This window comes from Triturus cristatus, chromosome 9 (assembly GCF_964204655.1).
Source record: "Triturus cristatus chromosome 9, aTriCri1.1, whole genome shotgun sequence".
NCBI lineage: Eukaryota > Metazoa > Chordata > Amphibia > Caudata > Salamandridae > Triturus > Triturus cristatus.
In genome coordinates this window covers 49430007-49449869 of record NC_140592.1, presented here as the reverse complement: position 1 = coordinate 49449869, position 19863 = coordinate 49430007, and the positions used below count along the sequence as shown (strand labels likewise).

The following is a 19863-nucleotide window of genomic DNA, read 5'->3' as shown; positions in this document are numbered from 1 at the left end:
TTGAAAGGCATCCTTCTCATCCCTTTCTAACAAAGTTTTCAAACGCGCACAGAAGCTACCAGGACAACGACAAACCAAGTTTGTTTAAGCTTTGTCTACACACGCTCCCATTTCAACGTAAAAAAATACATACAAAAGAGAAGCACGATGCCTTCATGAAAATAATTAAATAGCTTTCAAAAGCGCACACCTTGCTGATGGAGAGCAAAGCATTTTTACCTGTCCGATAAACAAAAAAATAAAAACACAATGCCTTTCAGCTGCCACAAAAGTATGAGGAACAAAAAAACAAGCATTGGCAGTGCCAAAAGGTCTCGCCGTATATTGGAGTTTAGTGTATAAAAAGTATTAAAGAGCAGTGGTAGCAAAACGGAAAGCAAACCCCATCCACAGAAAAGGAAAAATAAATGATCTACCGTATTTTTTAACAAGCAATGCTTATTAGTAAAATAAAATGCTTTGTGGTTTTTTAACATTATTTTTAAGTTTGACTATTTGATATAGTTGTATTAATGAGCCCAAGAGAACCAGCTTTAATTGGCCTGGGTCCTGCCGGTGCTCACCATCGTTAGCTCTAAAAAGCTGGTGCCGAAACAAGTCCATATGCACTGATATTTACTTCCAGCCACACCTTTCATGACTCTGGCATCTCTGCCCATGTCCACTGGCAAAACGGAAAACAAACCCCGACAACGTGAACAGAAAAGGAAACAGAAATCTACAGTATTTTTTTTTAAAAACACGCAATGCTTAATATTACTAAAATAAAATGCTCTGTGGTTTAATATTATTTTTAAGGTTGACTATTTGATATAGTTGTATTAATCACACCAACAGACAGCTTTAATTGGCCTGGGTCCTGCCGGTGCTCACCATTGTTAGCTCTAAAAACCTGGTGCCAAAACAACTGCATATGCACTGCGATTTACTTCCAGCCACACCTTACATGACTGGCATCTCTGCCCATGTTCGCTGGCAAAACGGAAAACAAACCCCGGCAACATGAACAGAAAAGGGAAAAAAAATCTACAGTATTTTTTGAACAACAAGCAATGCTTAATATTACTAAAATAAAATGCTCTGTGTTTTTATTATTATTATCATTTTTAAGTTTGACTATTTGATATAGTTGTATTAATGAGCCCAAAAGAACCAGCTTGGATTGGCCCGGGTCCTGCCGCTGCTCACCATCGTTCGCTCTAAAAAGCTGGTGCCAAAACAACTGCATATGCACTGCGATTTACTTCCAGCCACACCTTACATGACTCTGGCATCTCTGACCATGTCCGCTGGCAAAACGGAAAACAAACCCCGACAACATCAACAGAAAAGGAAACTAAAAACGCTCTAACGTATTATTTAATTAATAACACTGTTTATTATTAAAATAAAATGCTCTGTGGTTTAATATAATTTTTAAAGTTTGACTGTTGGAATAAAAGTCATACTTAAGTTACCAGCAGGATAATTCATAGCAGATTCACGTTAAAACAAAAGGCACAGGGATTTTTTAGGTCGGAATTGAAATGAAACTGCAGTTAAAGATAAGGATAATTGCTAACAGATGCACGCTGAAACAAACAAAGCCACAGAGCTGCTTTAGGTCAGAATGGGGGTCAGACTGCAGTTACGCTAAGGATAATTGCTAACAGATGCATGTCTCTGTAAACAGGGGCCATCACACGCTACACAGTGTGATGGGCAAACTAAATACTCAGTATGGGAAAATCGCCAGAAGGAGAGAAGGGAGGAACTTTTACAACCCAACACCAATACAAATACCACATTTTTGAATGGCACAGCCAACAGCAAATAGAAAGCAGTTAATTTTTAACACACATGGAATACAATACAACATGTCTTGCAGACAGCGCAAGCGCTGTCTAGGCTCGACCTAAAAAGGAAGCTTCCACAAACATAAGCAAAAAACAAAGAACAAAATAGTGCACAAAAACAAACAGATAGGCACCAAATTGTAAGGCTACAAGTAATTGGGCGGTGCTCTGTGGGAGGGAACAAAACGAAAAAATGAGGGAGAAGTAGGAAAGATTAACCACTAACAAGCAAACTTTTTGAAGGACACTCAAAGTAACAAATTAAAAGCAATGGGTGGGCTGTAAGCCCACAGAGTGAATACAACATGTCTAGGAGACGGTCTAGGATAAGACCTAAAAACAGATGTAGATAATAATCAAGGAGCTATGTGGCACTACTACCCACTCTTTGGCCAAATCCTTTATAGACAAATACTGCTTCCATCAGGAATAATATTGCTCAGAACATTGGCTCTTGATATATAATACAAAGCCTAATGCTCGTCCTTTATCACTACCTGTTGAGGAAGTATAACTTAACGGCAAATATCACTCCCCATTAGACCCTCTTTAAATGAGGATATTATACTATAAATTGCTTGGTGTAACTAAAGCAATCTACAGTACTTCTGACCGTACGCTAAACACAACCGTTGTACTAGCAGGTCTGAAACAGGGCACTGGAACGTCTCTTCAAAAAACAAAAGCCAAGTTTAGCCCCTACTGTGCTAGGGAACTATAGGCCTAAAACCCTTCCATCTGAAGCGGTCAGAATATTACAAAACTATGCAGCCTCTCGGCTATTAATCTATCTAGAAAATACTTTAGTTCTTGATAATGCCCAAATTGACTTTAAGGTCAATGGAGGAATTGCGCTTTTAGTTAAGGCTGTAGTAGGTGACTATTGTATAGCTGCAGCCACCAACTGCACCAGCCCCTTCATTTTAATCTATCTTTCAATACAGTGGAACACTCTACTACCCTAATACAGGGACTAGGCTTTTGTAGGTTGCTAGGATAAGTAAAACAATTGTTTGCTTCTTTTTCAAAGGATGAATATCAAAGAACAATCCTGGACCAATTTGCTTTGTTTTATCAACTGGTGACTACTGGAGTGTTGCAAAGCTCAACAGCCCTTCAATTTACTGCTTACATTGAACCTCTGCTCGCTATGATGAGGACATAAAATATTAGTGTTACACATCTGCAAACAACCGCCAACTAATTCATTGATTAGCAATCTAATCCCTATTCTATAACAGAGTGGCCATCGAGACATTAAACAATGCAGGCACTGTATTTGGCTCAAGTTTGTTCTTGAAAAAACAAACATACATTTTGGTAGCAAGTGCAGACTTTTTATCGTCACCTCACTTTACTACTAGAACCTGTGATCCATTCCCAACTCTCTCTACCGCCCTACTACCCATGCAACTACTCATGCCATCATCCGCTTGACCTGAACTACACCTTGCCAACTAATTGCCAGAGTCCTGGTGAAAACTTTGGTCAAGGAAACTAAATAACTTGCACTTTGGTACAGTCACAAACTGATAACAAATGTAAAACTGGCACCTGGAAGTGGCAATGAACAAATTGGATTCCCTGAACAATGTTCCCTTCTCATAGAAAGCTCATCATAATGGCCAAGGTTGCCTACCACACAAGGTGTACTTCAACACAATCACTGTGCCAGCCCCACAGTAGCAACCCTCCATTCGTCCACTTCCAAGAAGAAATCACAGAGAGAAGCACAGACCCTGCTACTAAATATCAACATTTCGCTTCTGCGTGGCGCATTTCTCATAGCACTTAAAGCCAGAACAATGCTACCTGTTCCTAAGAAGCAGAGTCAGTACACTGACACCTCTGCACCCTACAGCCCACTTACACAACCTGACGTTTCTGAGGAAGAACATCGGGGAGTGGATGAAGTGCAATGTATGCCTGCAGATCTGGAGCCAGGCATCGTGTGACAGTACAGTGACAATGAGTAATCAAGTGTTTAACAAGACTCTTCAGATCACCAACAACTCCTGCTTCCATGTTGCAGTGTTGCAAGTCGCACCTGAACCCCACAACCCAGGTAGTCTAAATGGGCTGCTTCAAGTCTGAGACCACAGCTGTAACATGCAGAATTCCCATGATTCCATCCTCGATGCACTGATTTTCAATCAGCATAAGGCCCTGGGAGGCCAACATGAATTTCTGCAGATGATACCCAACTCTACTAGCAGGTCTCGAAAAGCCACAACATTGCCTAGCTGAAGAATTGTTTCACAATCATTCTAGCCTCAATGCCAAGAGGTATCTAAAGCTGAACCTGGGCAAGACACCTTGTTCGCACTGACCACTACAGAAAGTAGCATGTCCTGGAAAGGCTCCATGAAATTACCTGGTTAGCTTTGCACTGCAACTGTTAAGACAGCACCTAATCCCTGGGCTTCTATAGAGAGTGATTCCCAATTACAGGACACAAACCATGAACAAAACATCTTCTCTTCTCTAAATGCAGAAAATGGTACACTGGTATTAGTCTTACATGTCCATACACAGTGTTCACTGTACAAGGTTTTTAACAAGTGTTCGAACCAGAAAAAGCTCTCAGCTTCTAAACATACAATAGCAGTAGAGCTCTGCCCTGGCAAAAGAATTCAAGACAAAACAATGATTTCTTGTCATGTTGTCAGATTCTGACCAGTTACAGAGGTAATGACACCTTAAAGTTCGTCAAGACGCAAAAGGACTGAATGCACCATTCTTAACTGGGACAGGTAAGGTGCATAGGTGGGACAGCAAATTGACTTGAGTGGCAGCATTGGAGGCAACAGGAGGCGAACATTTCTTTAAATCCAATATGGGAAACCCCAGGCATTCATCCAGAGACCCGTTTTCTAGTGTGCATTGGTGAGATTGGCTTTTCCATTATTCGCCATCAGACGGTAGGATCCATGTTTCAGTAAACTGTTTTGAGAATTTCGATCCGTTTGAATAAGGTCTTCCTGGTTATTTTGTTCTTGATCAAAGTCTTTCAGAGAGGTTCCCCCAAATCTCAAACCTCCTTAGGCACTCATCATGAGGAATAATATGCAAGGCTGCAGAAGTGACATCCATTTGCCTTATCTGAAGTAATAAACTAATTTAAAGAATTGGAAGGAAGCCAGGAATTTTAAATAAATGGCTAGAAAAGAGATGGACACATTATGAAGGGCTGACAGACAGGAATTTCCAGTATTTTACATGGACTCAAAAGGAAATCTTGTCATTGGCAAAGAGCTACGAAAACTCATTCTATCTTTTAGGTCTCCCAAGGCTCAAGCTTCTGCTTTATCTCACGGCTTAAAATACTACTGCCCAAAAAGATTTTTTAAAAAAAAAAATAAAAAATCAGGCAAATGAGCAGCTAGGTTTGCTGATGGCCATCCGGAAATTAGCAAACTACCATCTGACTTAAATTGTCCAAGACTTGACTTTTGACTCCTAGAACTACCTCTGCACTGCCTAGAAACTCCCGTTAGGTATGCCACCCTTTTTTCTGCGCCAGCAGACCCTATACATAGGTGACAGCGCTATATATAAAACAACTTATAAAATCGCATGTAAATCAACCAGAGCAGGAAAACTACACTAGAAGCATACTTCCTCTGACACAGTAAAGTAGAGGAAAGCATAGAAACAGAACACAACAGCAAACTATGGGCCAATGAGAACCATTTAATATGGATTACACATTTTAAAAACATTTAGGGTTATGAAAGTTCAAACATTTGCTGAAGCTTCTTGTGTGCAGAGATTGGCATCTGTCTAAGTGAGGTTTTGAACAGTGTCTGATTGGGTAGCATCTGAACTGTCAAAAGGAACAGAAAGTAGACTTTAATGCGGCGGTCCACATGTGGTGGGAATGTGTAAAGCACTCATTGGTAGCTTTGTGAAAGTCAGGAAGGCGAGAGGGAGGAGACACTTATGGGTGCTTGTGTTTATATAACCACCTGGGCAGGTGGGAATGGAGTCAGGTACTTTTCTATGAGATACTTCATGAGGGCACTTGAAACAAGGAAATTAACAAGGCGCATGTCTAAGGAAAGTCAGGAGTAAAGCTTCTCATGGATTGTCTGGTTTGGAAGTAAAGACCGGATGAGGTAAGTGCTGGAGAAAATTATACACCAATCAGATGCCTGGGACAGGTTTAAGGTATCTTAGTGGCAGGAAATGCATACAGGATTTCACTGAATACCACCTGTGTGTTCATGGCTCCATGGCAAGTAAGCCTCTGGACCAATCAGAAAAAAAAATGAGTTTTAAAGACTAGTCTAGTTTAAAGTTCGCAAATTTCAGATCTTTTGAGAGAGCATTCCACAGTGGTGAGCCATTTATGTAAAGGGATCTGACCCTCAAACATTTTAATACTCTCTGGGAAGTCAACCTAATGTGTCTGGTTGGCTAGTAGAGTTGCAATACCAAAACAGAGATCCTAGGGGCCACTGATCTGCTTGTGGGATATCCAGTGATCTTGCAATCTTCTCGTTCCTTGATGGAGAACCAGTAAAACCATCTTCATGCGGAGGCATACCAAGGAACTAGTTAACATGTGCAAACATGATTACAAAGTACATCTTCAAGCAACTGGGAAAGCACAACACTCAGCTATGAGGTTCAAGTAGAAGGCATTCATCTTCCATTAAGCTTTCCCAAACTGCTCCATCTCTGCATCACTGCAGCAGCTTTGAAAGGCAGTAGTACATGTATATCTAAACAGTGGAGACAATGCAGATGGACCACAAGGATACCAGAGTAACCCTTCCTACAATGTGATCTAAAGGTGTACACAACTGGGTTTAATAATACTTCCTTACAAGATTGATGAAATTCTACACAGGCCAGGTATGTGCCAACTGGGAGTCTCAATTCCACCATTTAACTCTGCATGGAATCAGCTGTATTTAAAGCTTCCTGCTTTTGCTTAGGAGGCTCCAGTGGTCGTGTTTGATACATACCAACAGCAGACACTGCAGGGCACTTGTCCCAGATGTACTTCATACAGACTGCTCTCACTGTCTTTGCATCAACAGCCTGATAAAAGATAAAAGCAGGGTTCGTTAGGGATTTCAAAATAACCCAAAACATTCAAAACTGAATTTCAGTGGTTTGCCTCCAACTAAAAGCACCTAAATGCATTAACTTATTACTTGACATTAAAAGGTTCAAAAAAGACTTGTAAAAATAGCAAAATGTTTGACAATTGTCAGGTCAGTGTTGATCTCATGCAGTAGATAGTTTGCCATGCTTGTTTGATACTAAAAAGAAGTCGTCCAGCTTTAACCAGCTGCATTGTATGTGCTTAAATGTATATTCCAAATGACAACACATCTATCCTGTGGTATCTCAGAGCCTAATATAATAGAGAGTCTCTGAAGGCTATGTTCTTCAACTTATTCAATCAGATAGACTTGACTCACATGTTTCAGTCTGCCTCATATTTTGAGGCGCGTTGTCCCTATTCGCTCTGTTTTTCGGATACATGGTTTTAGGATTAAAGCTCATTTCTCCTATTTCACCCTTTTCTTCTTTTATACTATTACTTATTTTGCCTTGCCAATACTGTCTGGGATTTTTTTCTTTTTCCTCGGTTTAGGTTTCTGGTATTATGTATACATTAAAAATTATTACATTGGAGGACACAGATGTTTTTGGTGAAGTTCTAATCAACTTCATTGGTTTAAGATGTTTACCGAATATATAATCCTCTCCTTTAAGTATTACTCACTGAATCCGAACCGAAAAGAACTTTGCATATAACTCAATGGGCTTCGGACAAATCTTACGTTCTTATGGTAAGCACCATAGTATTTGTAGGATTAACTATTGAGTATCAGTGTGAACATACACTATGCAGTACAAACTTGGGTGAAAGATATTGCGCCAGAGTACAGAAATTCTTGAAACTCTTTACATTTGATGTACAAGTCCCTTCTTCTCTTTGATCAAAGTAACACATTTTCTGTCTTGTCGATACAGAGCTAATAAGATGTATCTGACAAACTAATTAGGGTTGTCATAGTATTAGTATTATTTTCTTAGATAACTAATATGGTCTAATTTTGTTTCTCTCATGACGTGTTACAGCTGGCAACAAGTGACTTATTTTTCTATAAAGATTACATTATCTTTTATAATTATATTTCTACATTTTAGTCTTATTTAGGATACAGTATGACATTTGCGCGTAAAACATTTTTTGTGTTTAGTGTGGTGTCACACAAACCAGCGTTACTGTTGATGCCATTTTTATTTTTAGTTAGTGTCTACTCTAGGTTGCTTTTAAAACTGGACAATTGGTATTTCGCCTTCATGTGCGGGCTAGGTTTATGATCTATAGCTGCTATTTGTATGTATTGTCTGCTTGCTAACAAGTTATTGTCTTACATATTAACAGCCCTGAACAAGTCCCTATATATTGGGACAAAACGCATCGGCTGTGTCTTTGTTCCTTTTTCAACATGGAAGCAAAAAAATAAAGAAAGAATATTAAGGATATAGGTGTTCTTTGGATTGACTATCTGGCACATGCATCAATATTGGCTGTTGCGATTCCTTAATTGCGATTTTTAAGGAATCACAATTAAGGAATCGCAAAAGCCTATGCATGTAGAAATCGCTTGAAAAATAGCGATTTCTAAACATTCCTTAATTGCGACTCACAAATTGCGAGTCGCAATTAAGGAATACCTCCCCATTCATTCCTATGGGCCAAGAGGCCCATAGGAATCAATGGGAAGACATTCTCAATTTGCGATTCTCAATTAGAGAATCGCAAATTGAGAATGCAATTTCAAGGGTGCAAGGGTGTCAAGAGGACACCCCGTTGCACCCCTGAAATAGATCTGTGCACAAATGTTGCGCACACACATGTCCAAAGGACGTGTGTTTGTAACCTACGACTTTGAAAAAAGCACTTTAGTGCATTTTTCAAAGTTTGCTATTTACCATGTGGTATGATTCCACGGTAAATAGCGGGCCCAAATAGCGAAATAGCTATTTTTAAAGGCATCTTGCATTGCAGTTAAGGAAATCGCAATTTGCAATTCCTTAAATGCAATCGCAATTTAAGAAATCACAAAAATTTGCGATTTCTTAAATTGCGAGTGGCAAGTTGTTTCATGCATCGCAAAAGCTATGTTTGCGATCACAAACGGCCGATTTTTGCGAAACGCTCCGTTTGCGATCGCAAAAAGCTTTGATGCATGTGCCTGCAAATCTCTGCATGTTGTTGCCACTTTAGGATATTAGGCCCAATGTGAAATGTCTTCTGTAGACTCATCATTTACCTAAAGGTGCTCCTTCGGTCTGTTGCGACTATTCTAGTTTTATCCTGCTGCATTGGTTGTTATAGCACAGAGGCAGTAAGATGCCTCTCCTCCAACGATGCATGCAGGAAGACCAATGACTTTGATCTGACTAACAGCCACCTCCAGCTGTCAGTTTCACTACATCTTGTGGTCATATTTTACATCCCAAAAAAGATGTATAGCACAAACCCAACATCTCTATACATACATCAATCTTGTCATTCCATTCTTTCAAAGAAATACGATGACCATAATTCAGGATGCCTCGTCCAATATCCTCACACACTGGGGTGGTTCCTAAAATAATGAAACAAAGGTTACATCACTTTAAAAAAAATAACAATTCACCGACAGGTTTTAACGGAGACTGGTAGGAAATGTGCGACTTATCCAGCCTTTGCCATTCTAAGGCACAATGACATTTTCCATCACAAAATTCCACTTGAAGCGCGACTTCCGGTCAGTCCAGTGCCAACAATTACAAAAATACAAAGTTGAGGCTTGAGGGGGGCAGAAATACAGGAAAGCAACATATTAGGAAATTAGATTGGCAGATAGGTTTAATACAGAGAAAAAATAAAAAGGAGAACATCAATTGGTAGCATGCAATGTCTGAGATGGGGTTAAAGATTATGCAATTAAGATCCAGGACGCAACTCAGTAGGGAGGAGAAGAGCTCAGCAATGACACCCAAAACACAATGTCAGGTAAAAGGTCATGCTGGAAAAGGTGTAGGTGTGTCAAAGAAAATCGTGGCAGTCCAACAAGGTGTATGGTGAGCACATTCCAAGTGCAAAACAGATCACGTCATGATAAACGTTTTAAGATAACAAGTATATTTGAGTAAACTAAATCTCTACCAAAACTAACCATCGAGCTGCTTAACCAGGGCTGCTTTCAAGGCAATTTTGGCTCTGTTCACCTCAGTGTCAGTCACACTGGTACAAAGATGCATCCTGAAAGAATATAAACAGGTTCAGACTTTCTTCTCTTCAAAATGTGACAAAGGAAAAGAAAGACATACTTTCGTTTTCTCTACATATTCAAGTCAGGAAAATACATTTTAGTATAATAGGGAATCGTAAAATTATAAAAATGTTACTAGACCTACATGTCTAGTAACTGAAATAATCTACACAACCTAGCTAATGTACTAGACCTGTAAACTGGTCTCGATTGTGTGATTCCTAGGCAAATGTTTTGTCACATGGATCAGCCTTTTTCTTCATTGTCACGTAAGAGCACCTTCAAATATAGTTCACTATCTTTACTAGTAGATTAAACGTTTGCTCCATTTATAATAAGATTCAAACCCACATATAGGGTACACATGATCCCTGGCTTGCCTCTTAGTTCACTAATAGCACTGTCATCTGGACGGGAGCTGGAATATTTCTCAGTTCAGGTTTAAAAACTCACTTTTCATAAATATATTACTAAAGCATGATTTACAGACAGCACATTTTCCATTGAAATGGCCACAAAACTTTCCCACTAACCTGTAGTTTTACTGATAAGACTAGAGCGAATAAACAAGGTTTAGACATTGGTTTCAGCAAAAATATTTAAAGTTTGCACAACACCAAGTGTTCTGATTTGTTGTGATCCTATAAAAATCTTCACAGAATTACAACAAATGTGTCTTCATAACTAGTGAAATATGTTTGATAAGTTCAGGTGAGTAGGCCCCAAGAATAGCTTGTCCTAATTAAATCTGGCTCAGATTTTTGGGACCCAGTCACATTGAGTGATTCAGATTAATATTTTCCCAATTTTTTCCCCCAATTCAAGCTCATTGAAATCATTTTAAGTGCAGTCCGGTACCCATTACAAATCGCCCTACCCACTCAACTTCAACAAACATCCATGCTGTTTCTAGGGTTTCATTCACTGAATAAACCAACCATTTGTCTGACTCAGCGTAAACCAGCTCCTCACCTCATCTACAGAGCCAACCAGTTTTTCACCTTGTCAACAGCGCCAACTAACCACCTCATCGGCTACCTGATCTCACCCATAGTGCCAGCTTGCCTCATCCACAGAGACAACCTCTAGCTATTCTCATGAACAGACCTAACAAGTGTTTTGGCTCTTAGTGTACGACATTTCCGATAGACTAAAACACCAGATCTCAAGGGGTCCACAAATGTATACTCTTATGGCAAGACAAGGCTTTGACCCGCACTCGTCTGCAGACTCATCTAAACTCAAGTGCACATTCTAACACTGTGTGGACAATTTAAAGGATGATATTTTCAATCTTCAAGATGAAAACCCCTTTTTGCTCTACAACTCATTGTCATTAATTCCATTAGGGTTGGAAGCATAAGGGGTTCAAATACAAGCAAGTTTAATTAAACTTCATTTATTTTTTATGAGAAAGCTATTGACAGCATGGTGTACGTTGTGAGGATTCCTAACCACCCCCCCTCCCACCACCACCACCATAAAACAATGCATTACATCATACAAATTTTTAGATCTACTTAATAGGTCTCCACTTCACTGGAGTATACACCAGTCACATTACAATTTCCACCTACGAGTTCGCCTAGCCTTTCAAGTTCAGCTCACACTGTGCCTACATCAATCAGACTGGTTAAAACATTACCAGTTTCCTGTTGGGCAGGTCCAGGGAGATGAGCAGTATATAGACTAGGGCAATGGATATGAATTTAAAAATACCTATCCAAAAAGCAATGGAAATAACGAACAGGTATGATGAGTGCATATTGTTGAGGCTCTTTTAAGGGATAATAATTCGACATCAAAGAAAAAGTCTCAGTACATATAAAGAAAATAAATTGAATTTCCCTGCTCACCACTCAGCCTGGGCCACATGGAGCATGTCTTCAATGCTGTGCTTATCAGTCACAAAATGGATACCGAAGAGTCCAGTATCAGAGTAGCGAATGTTGAAGGTCTGGTAACTTTGGCAGAGGTTAAACTCTGCAGAGGCTCTAGCCAAACTGCTCGAAAGGTTCTGGAAAAAGGAAAAAAAGCACAAGAGCATTACTGTACGGAAAATAAGTTTTATAATGATACAAAGATGTTCTATCCTATATCCATCCCTCACCGAAATCTAAAAAGAAGTTTTGAAAGTCACCACAATAAAACATACCATTTTGCCATTTTCAATGCAAGTACCCCACTCTGCTGATGAATTCTAGTATAGGAAATCGGGGTGAAAAGCCTTTGGGCTGGACGACAGTGAATCCCTTATTTCAGGTAATTAAAACTCTAAACTTTCTGCATTACCATAAAAAGTACGTAGTGTTGTCTTGAAAAATCTACTTGCCATGGCGTGCATTTTTAGGGCCTACTGGCCCGTTCTGGCGAGTCCTCCAGCTGGCAAAGAACAGGTGATCATTCTCTCAGAAAGTGCCACAAAGATGCCTTTAAACCCGACTTTTTATCCTGTCAGATTTGCTGCTTGTTCAAAGCAGAGATCAAATGTCAGCTTAGGTCTACTTGCAAATTGCTGCTTATTTTATCCGGAGATTGGCATTTACTTCTCTCACTGCAAAGGTAGATGATTTTATAAAGTAAACTATCTGACCTCCTACCTGGGAGGGTAAAGGGAGCGTGAAATGAAAGGCTGTGGGATATGATTTGTTTTCTAACAGACATTTAAATAGCTTGCTAATGAACTAAAGAAATATTTCAGAATATATAAGCTATTAGGAAAGCTCATTACTTGTAATTCTGAAGTGTGACAGAAACAAAGGCTCAAACCATAACTCTTGAAACCCAATTCCCACACAATCTTTATGAGTAAAACTAGGTCAGGCGGAAAGTTTGTAGCGATTTCAATGTAAAATGTGCTATATGTATATGAAACTGTGCTACCACATCTTTCTTTAGAAATATATATATATATATTAAACGAGTTTTTAAATACGAACTCGGACACATTTCTGCTCCTACCCGGATGACAATGCCATTACAGAACTAAATAAGCAATTCTTATATGTGGGCTAGATTATTATATATGAAGTAAAATATTTGTTTATTAAATCGAACAAGAGTTTTTGTACAAATGATACTAAACTCACATTTTTTAAGGTGCTCTCGTGATAATGAAGAAAAAGGTTTCTGGATAAAGTGGATTACAGGTAGGTTGACTACATAATTCAAGTCACTAGACCTGCAGGGCTGGTAAAAATGTTATGAATTAGAGGATTGATATTGTTCAAAAAAGTGCCTAGTGCAGACATTTTGCCATTAAGATTCAGACATGACTGCAATATGTGCAAAAAGGCAAATTGTTAAAATTAATATTTAACATTTAAAAACATTGCCAACAGTCTAAAATGACCATTGAATTACATCTCAATTATAAGAAAGAGGCCAAAAAGGGGCGGTAAGAAGGTGAAGAGCATGAAGTTGGTATGCAGTTTAGCCATGTGCCAACATGCAGCTCTTCCCACACGAACATCAAAATCTCATGCTGCTAGCAGCCAAGTCCCGAAGCACAGTCAATGCGCTTGTTAAACCGCCACTCGCCCCTTTTAACCCCTTCGACGCGCATGACGGAACGGTTCCGTCATGCACGTCGGTTGGGCTGTGCTTATGACGGAACCGTTCCGTCATGGCCCCGCCCGCGCTCAGAACCTTCAGCGTGGCGCGGAAATCCGTGCCGCGCTGAAGGGGTTAAGTAAAGTCACAGCAGCAAATTCTGCCATCATATAGAACATTACTTTACTACACGTTCTAAAGCAATATTGAATAAAAACGTTGTGAAGCAAGTATCTGTGTTTATTAGAAATGTGCAAATGCAAAGTAAATGAATCCGCAATTCTTTTTGTTGTAAACACAATCTACATACTCTAGAATTAAGTTTTACAGACCATTTAGCCACAGATCGCAGGAGGAAAATTTGTTCTAAAATGGTCTTTGGATGCTTGGGTAAAATAACTTTGCAGCTGAAGAGGTTTGTATCTGTTAGTCATTTGACAAACATGGCTCCTTTCGCTAAAGTTTTATCATTAGTATAGGAAACTCAATTCAGGAATTTATTTAAACCAATATACGGCTGATCCTGCATCTATTTAGATTCCGCCCCCACGGCTCAAAAAGCAACAGTTAAGGCTAGCTCTCAGGTGTTGGACTTGGCCCTTTTTGCAGGGTCATCCCTAAACTTTTTGCCTTCCTCCTGTATTTTTTCTGACCAGGTGTTGGCTGTTTTATGACTCTGGGCACCTTACCACTGCTGATCAGTGCTAAGGTGCATATGCTCTCCCTATGGTAAAATGTTGATTGGTTTCCATGTTTGGCTTATTTGGTTTACTATCAGCCCCTAGTAAAGTGCACCAGGAGTGCCAGGGCTTGTAAATACAAATGCTGCTGGTGGGCTTGCAGCACGGGTTGTGCCACCCACAGAAGCGGCCTAGTAAAATGTGTCTAGAGTCTGCCATTGCAGAACCTGCATGCAGTCTGGTACTGTCACGCTGACTGCGCAAGTACACCTACTTGCCAGTCCCTAAACCTTCCCTTAACTGCATATTAGTCACCCCTATGGTAGGCCAAAGGGCAGGGTGCACTGTAGGCATAAGGTAGGACATGCCCTGATGTGTGTGGCATATCCTAATAGTGAATTAGCCATTTTCGTTTTTCACTATAGAAGGCTACCTGCTCTCCATAGGCCAGAATGGGCTGCTGGAATTACACTCTATAATCCCAGCGGACTCAGAGAGCATGGTAGAAAGTCATGTTTAGTATGCCTGAACTCAGAATGATAAAATACCTTTTAGTAAGTTTATTTTGATATCCTGTGTTTGTAAATACTACTTTTAGAAAGTTAGTATTTACTTGCTAAGCCATTTCAGTCCGCCTCTGCTTTGTGTGTGTGCTGCCTAGTTTCAGTGAGGGGCAGGGCTGGGGAATTCCAGGAGACAGGCTGGCTGCCAGGTGGTGGGTAGAGAGATTACACCAGGATGGGTAGGAGGAGTACACCTTGACTCTGAATAGACCTGCGCTCTGCCACCACAATGCTGGCTCCGCCCCCTGTGGAGCGGCTGATGTCTCTGCCCTGTGCACTGAAAAAAAAGAGCAGAGTCACCACAACAAAGTGCTCCAAAACCGGACTGAGCCAGGCACAGGCCCCCTGGCGACAAAGAACAAAAGAAACTGTGTATAAAAGAAGGAGTTATATATCAAAAAAAGAGTGGATCACTTGAACCTGTTATCCAGGGTTTGGTGGTTATTCGACCGTTCCTTTTAAGGAACGGTCGAATAACCACCAAACCCTGGATAACAGGTTCAAGTGATCCACTCTTTTTTTGATATATAACTACCAATTGGAAGGTGACTGGATCACGTATCCTTCTTATTCCCTACCAACTGATTAGCCATATAAAAGAAGGAGCCCTGCTCCTAAGCAATCAGATCCTGTTTACGCCAAGAAGAAACTCTGCCTGAAGAGAAGGACCTGGGAAAGCTGCATGGAGGAGTACTGTCTCTAAGCCTGAGAGACTGGCCTGTGAGGTGGGTGCCTTAATGCAAGAAGAAGAGGAAAAGACTGAGAGAGACTTTTAAATCGACTTGTGCTGTTTGAACAATCTCCAAGGGCTTGCTGGTGAACTTGCCCCCTGAACTGCGCCCCAGGAACAGTGGGCGCTACCCTTCCCTGGAAGAAAGGAAGCTGCGACTGGTGATTTGCAAACGCTGACCCCAGAGAACCTGTGTGGCCTCATCTCGCTGAGCACCGTGACCTCTGCCCGCCTGTGCTGCTGTGAGCACCGTGACGGCCTGCCCTGCCTGATCAAAGTGAACAGCTGCCCCCTCGAGCCGGAGCTCGCAACGTAAGGAGAGACTGCCTGCGTCCAAACCCCGAGCCTCTGTGGCCCCGAGCCATTGAGACCACCGTGAGGAGCATTGCCACGCCAGTTCACACCATCTGGCCGAAGCAGACAGCGCTGCGCGCTGAAAAATCACCCCCGAGCCGCCCCTCCTGCTTCCCACCTCGAGGTGTGCCGTGACGTCCTGAGGCGCCCCACGAAGCATTGCCGTCCACTGACCCAGCGGGACTGCAACACGACGCGGGACGCCCTTCTAAAGACTGCTGAGGCCGCCACGAACTTTGCCCCCAAGAATAAGGTACTGTGAGCCCCAAGCGCTCCTGTACGACGCGTACTTTCCTTTGTACGGTCCGTACTGCGCTGTCGTCCCGCTACACTACTCGCGCGGGAAGCGCGTGGCGCGGTTCGCACCAGGCGCGTTCCTGCACCTGTACGGCCCGTACCGTGTGAAGATATAGACGCTGCTCGCGTGGGAAGCGTGAGGAGTGGCAAGAGGCGTACCGGACTCGTACGAAGCGTACCTACGAAGGTACGGCCCATACGGCTTGAGTCCCAGTACGCATGCTCACGCGGGAAGCGTGAGGAATCGCACGACGCGTCCAAAAAGGCCCTACGAAGCGCACAGAACCCCAGAAAGTGCAGATTGCACCAAAAGTGACCATTTTAAGAACGGTGGCCTCCTGAAAAGTAATTACAAGTAACTGGAATCCTCTGCTGAAGTGAAAGACTGTATTTGAAGCCTGCCTAAAGAGTTTTATATAAAGAACTTTATATTCTTACAAAATACAGTCTGGTGTCTGTGTGTGGTGGCTTGGTGGTTATTGTGGGACGCCTTAAATGCTTAACCTAATGCCCTCTGGAATCTAGCCTGACTGCTCGTGCCACGTTACCTAGAGGGTGAGCAGGGGTTATTTTCTAAGAGTAATCCTTTGCCCTGACTTAGAGGAAAGGGTCCCTGCTTGTCGCAAGTGCATACCTGCGCCAACCAGAGACCCCGGATTCTAACATCAGGCATTTGTCCTACACCTCTTCCCCTACTCCCCCCCCCCCCCCCCCAAACTGCATGAACTTCAGTATAAACACTTCGCTTTGCTGCTGTTGCCCGGCTGAATAAAAGTATATACATATGATGCTTTCTGGGCCAGTTGTTGATCGATTAGGCCAAACTCCAGCCTTATTTGTACTTGAGAAGCATTATGAGGAATAATTGTCTGAATGCCTTGCATTAGAATATAGATTGAGAAATGGCCCAAATTTATCCACATAGACTTCCGTGCCAAAAAGCGATCACTGTGATAAGTTTTGCTTTCATGACTTAGTAGTGGAGTCTGAGATAGGCTAGTGGTCTGGCAACCGCGGTCATGCGATCAGTGGGCATCCAGGGACCATCATCGGGGCCTGAGTGATGGGGCCAGATGCCCCCAGCTCATAATCCTGACCGTAGCTCTTGAGCCAGGGAACTTCGGCATTCTCAGCACTAACTGCTGCCTCCTACACAGGTGAACGTGACAATCAACGTATGTGGATGGGTGATGCACTTTCACAATACAGACCTTTGAGACAACAAAAACTGCAGCTAGAAAGCCAGAGGTTGATCAACCGCCTTTTTTTTTTTAAGTGCACAGCTCGAATTTTGGGACCTTGCTAGCTTATTACAAAGCCAGATAAATCATAGCAACTACGTTTTTGTATGCCCATTTAACATGTAGTTTGCAGCTTCTTAAAGACTATTAGTCTATGATTTCATAATCTGTCAAACAATTTGTACAGTAAATAACATTATCCAATTGTAGTACATCCCCAGAAAGGTACACTGAACCGAATACATGTTCCTTCTACTTGGCTTAACAGCAACATAAAACATGCATTATTTACAACACTTTCAAAACAAGGCACTGGGACAATCACACTTGCATTCTCATTCCACTTCATTGCAATAAAGTGCCAGGAACATACTTGCATCAAATATAACGCAGAGGAGGGACATTTTGGAAGGCCCACATCGGAAGTGATCCATTTTCTCTAAAATGTTGGTAGCCTATTTATCTTGGACGCTCGCCCCTTACCTTTCCTCCTCCATAGGTGCAGTCGTAATTGCCGATAAGGGAGTTTGCAATAAGGAGGGCTACATTGTCAGAGTCATTCCAACCAGGTCCTTCAATCGCAATAGCAATGTGAGCCAGAGGAAGATCATCATTTCTGTACTGGATCTGAAACAGTGAGAGGAACAGAGGGAGATAAACTATAGGAACTTAACATACCCAAAAACCTTTTGTAAACTAATTAGTGAAATGCAGGAATCAAGGCATGAAGCACACTGCAGCAGGTTTCACACTGGTTAATGCAGGCATATGAAGCTGCACTGCAAATCATTCCATGTCAAACAGAAGTGTTGGGTATTCACATTAGGAGTGAAGCCAATAACAGTGTACACAGGCAGTGAAACTGGAGAAGCACCTTTTGTTAGCACTCATGTTAAAATTTCGGAATGTGGACTTTTTTTGCACAACTGCAGTAGTAGAGCAATTTCAAACCGATATTACTGCCTCCGTTAATAGATGCTAAAATGGGACCCCTATGGAAACTGCGGTTTTCCTCAGACTCAAAGTTTATTTTAGTTTTATTTTTGGGACCTAGGTGCAGAGATGCCATTCATAACCCCTTTCCCTGCTATTTTGGTATGAGGTGGAATGTACTGCAGAATGAGGTTTAGTGGCGGATACTTGAGTTAATGAGAGAAAAGACATTGTGTAAGTGGACTGATCAGGTTTTACTTCAACACGAATTAGTGAAAAAAAAATCTGGTTTCATGACCAAGCTGAAGCATAAAGGTGGTATGTTTTTTAAACGTAATCTATTATGCTATTTCACATTAAAAGACATTTGTAGCGCGCACCCCCACTCCTGAACAGAGTACTGCATCATGGAACCAAAAAGTTCAACGAGGAGTCAATAGCATGGTTGAGCAGAAGAGCAAGAGCTTAGGTGGAATTCAAAAGTATAGAAAAATCGCTTTGCAGGCATCTTCTCCAATAAAAGAATGTTTTTGACTTACGTTACCAAATAAAACTATAGATTCATTTCAGGATTATAGAAGGGCAGCTTTAAACAAAATGGGACAGGGAGACCCAATACTATTCCCAAAAACACTGTGGTGTAACGTAAGGGTTGTCATGAAGAAGCATGAAGTGTCATACCGCACTGCCTGTGAATCGACAACGTGTTAGAACGGGGATAGCATCCCCCTCGTACTGAAAGGAAACTCCTCCGAAATGCCGCTGGGCAAGGCTGGCAAGCTCCTTGTGGTCAACTCCTGATAAAGACAAGGGAAATAGTTATTTCTTTGCAGCCTGTGTTCGTATTACTATTCCTATGAGCACATCTCTTCATTTCCATGTGAGAAAATACATCAGGCACATCTGCGATAGTGGTCATTCTATCAACAAAGCCTTCAAATTTAATTATTTTACCAGCTTGAATAATTCAAGCAATTAGGCAAATTTTTTGGGTGAATCTCACTTACTTGCCGTGCCTGTTAAAAAGACAGACTTCACTACTACTATTCCTGCAAGGAAAGTTTATTTGCAACAGTTTAGTTAATGGCTTTTCAAATAAAAAATAGAGATTCAGGAAGGCAGCATTATTCTCAGCATAATTAATGTTACTTGTGGAGCTCCACTGTGTGCAGAGCAAACCAAAAGCAGGCACCACTTCAATGGAGCAATGCACAAGCATGCAGTCTGACTAATGCAGCTTGTACACTACACAAGGTCCGTTACCTTTTCATTCTGTTCTGACTGAGTGAAGTCAAGAGAAGCTTCATTATGTACAGAGCTGCACACACTTCCTGAAATTGAGACATTATAGACTCCAAAAATGGTTTAATGGCTGGGCATTCCCATA

The 19863-nt window shown here is 41.4% G+C and overlaps 1 protein-coding gene across 1 annotated transcript in view; it reads right to left on the bottom strand.

Moving 5' to 3' along the window:
• Positions 1-19863, bottom strand: part of UQCRC1 (ubiquinol-cytochrome c reductase core protein 1) — a 54285-nt gene that overhangs the window by 7979 nt on the left and 26443 nt on the right. The window contains exons 7-12 of the mRNA XM_085624370.1: positions 19158-19273; positions 18027-18170; positions 11983-12143; positions 10031-10116; positions 9369-9457; positions 6809-6884 (exon numbers count right to left, since the gene is read on the bottom strand). Coding sequence (XP_085480496.1) covers positions 6809-6884; positions 9369-9457; positions 10031-10116; positions 11983-12143; positions 18027-18170; positions 19158-19273 — 672 coding nt within the window. The remainder of the gene's footprint in view (positions 1-6808; positions 6885-9368; positions 9458-10030; positions 10117-11982; positions 12144-18026; positions 18171-19157; positions 19274-19863) is intronic.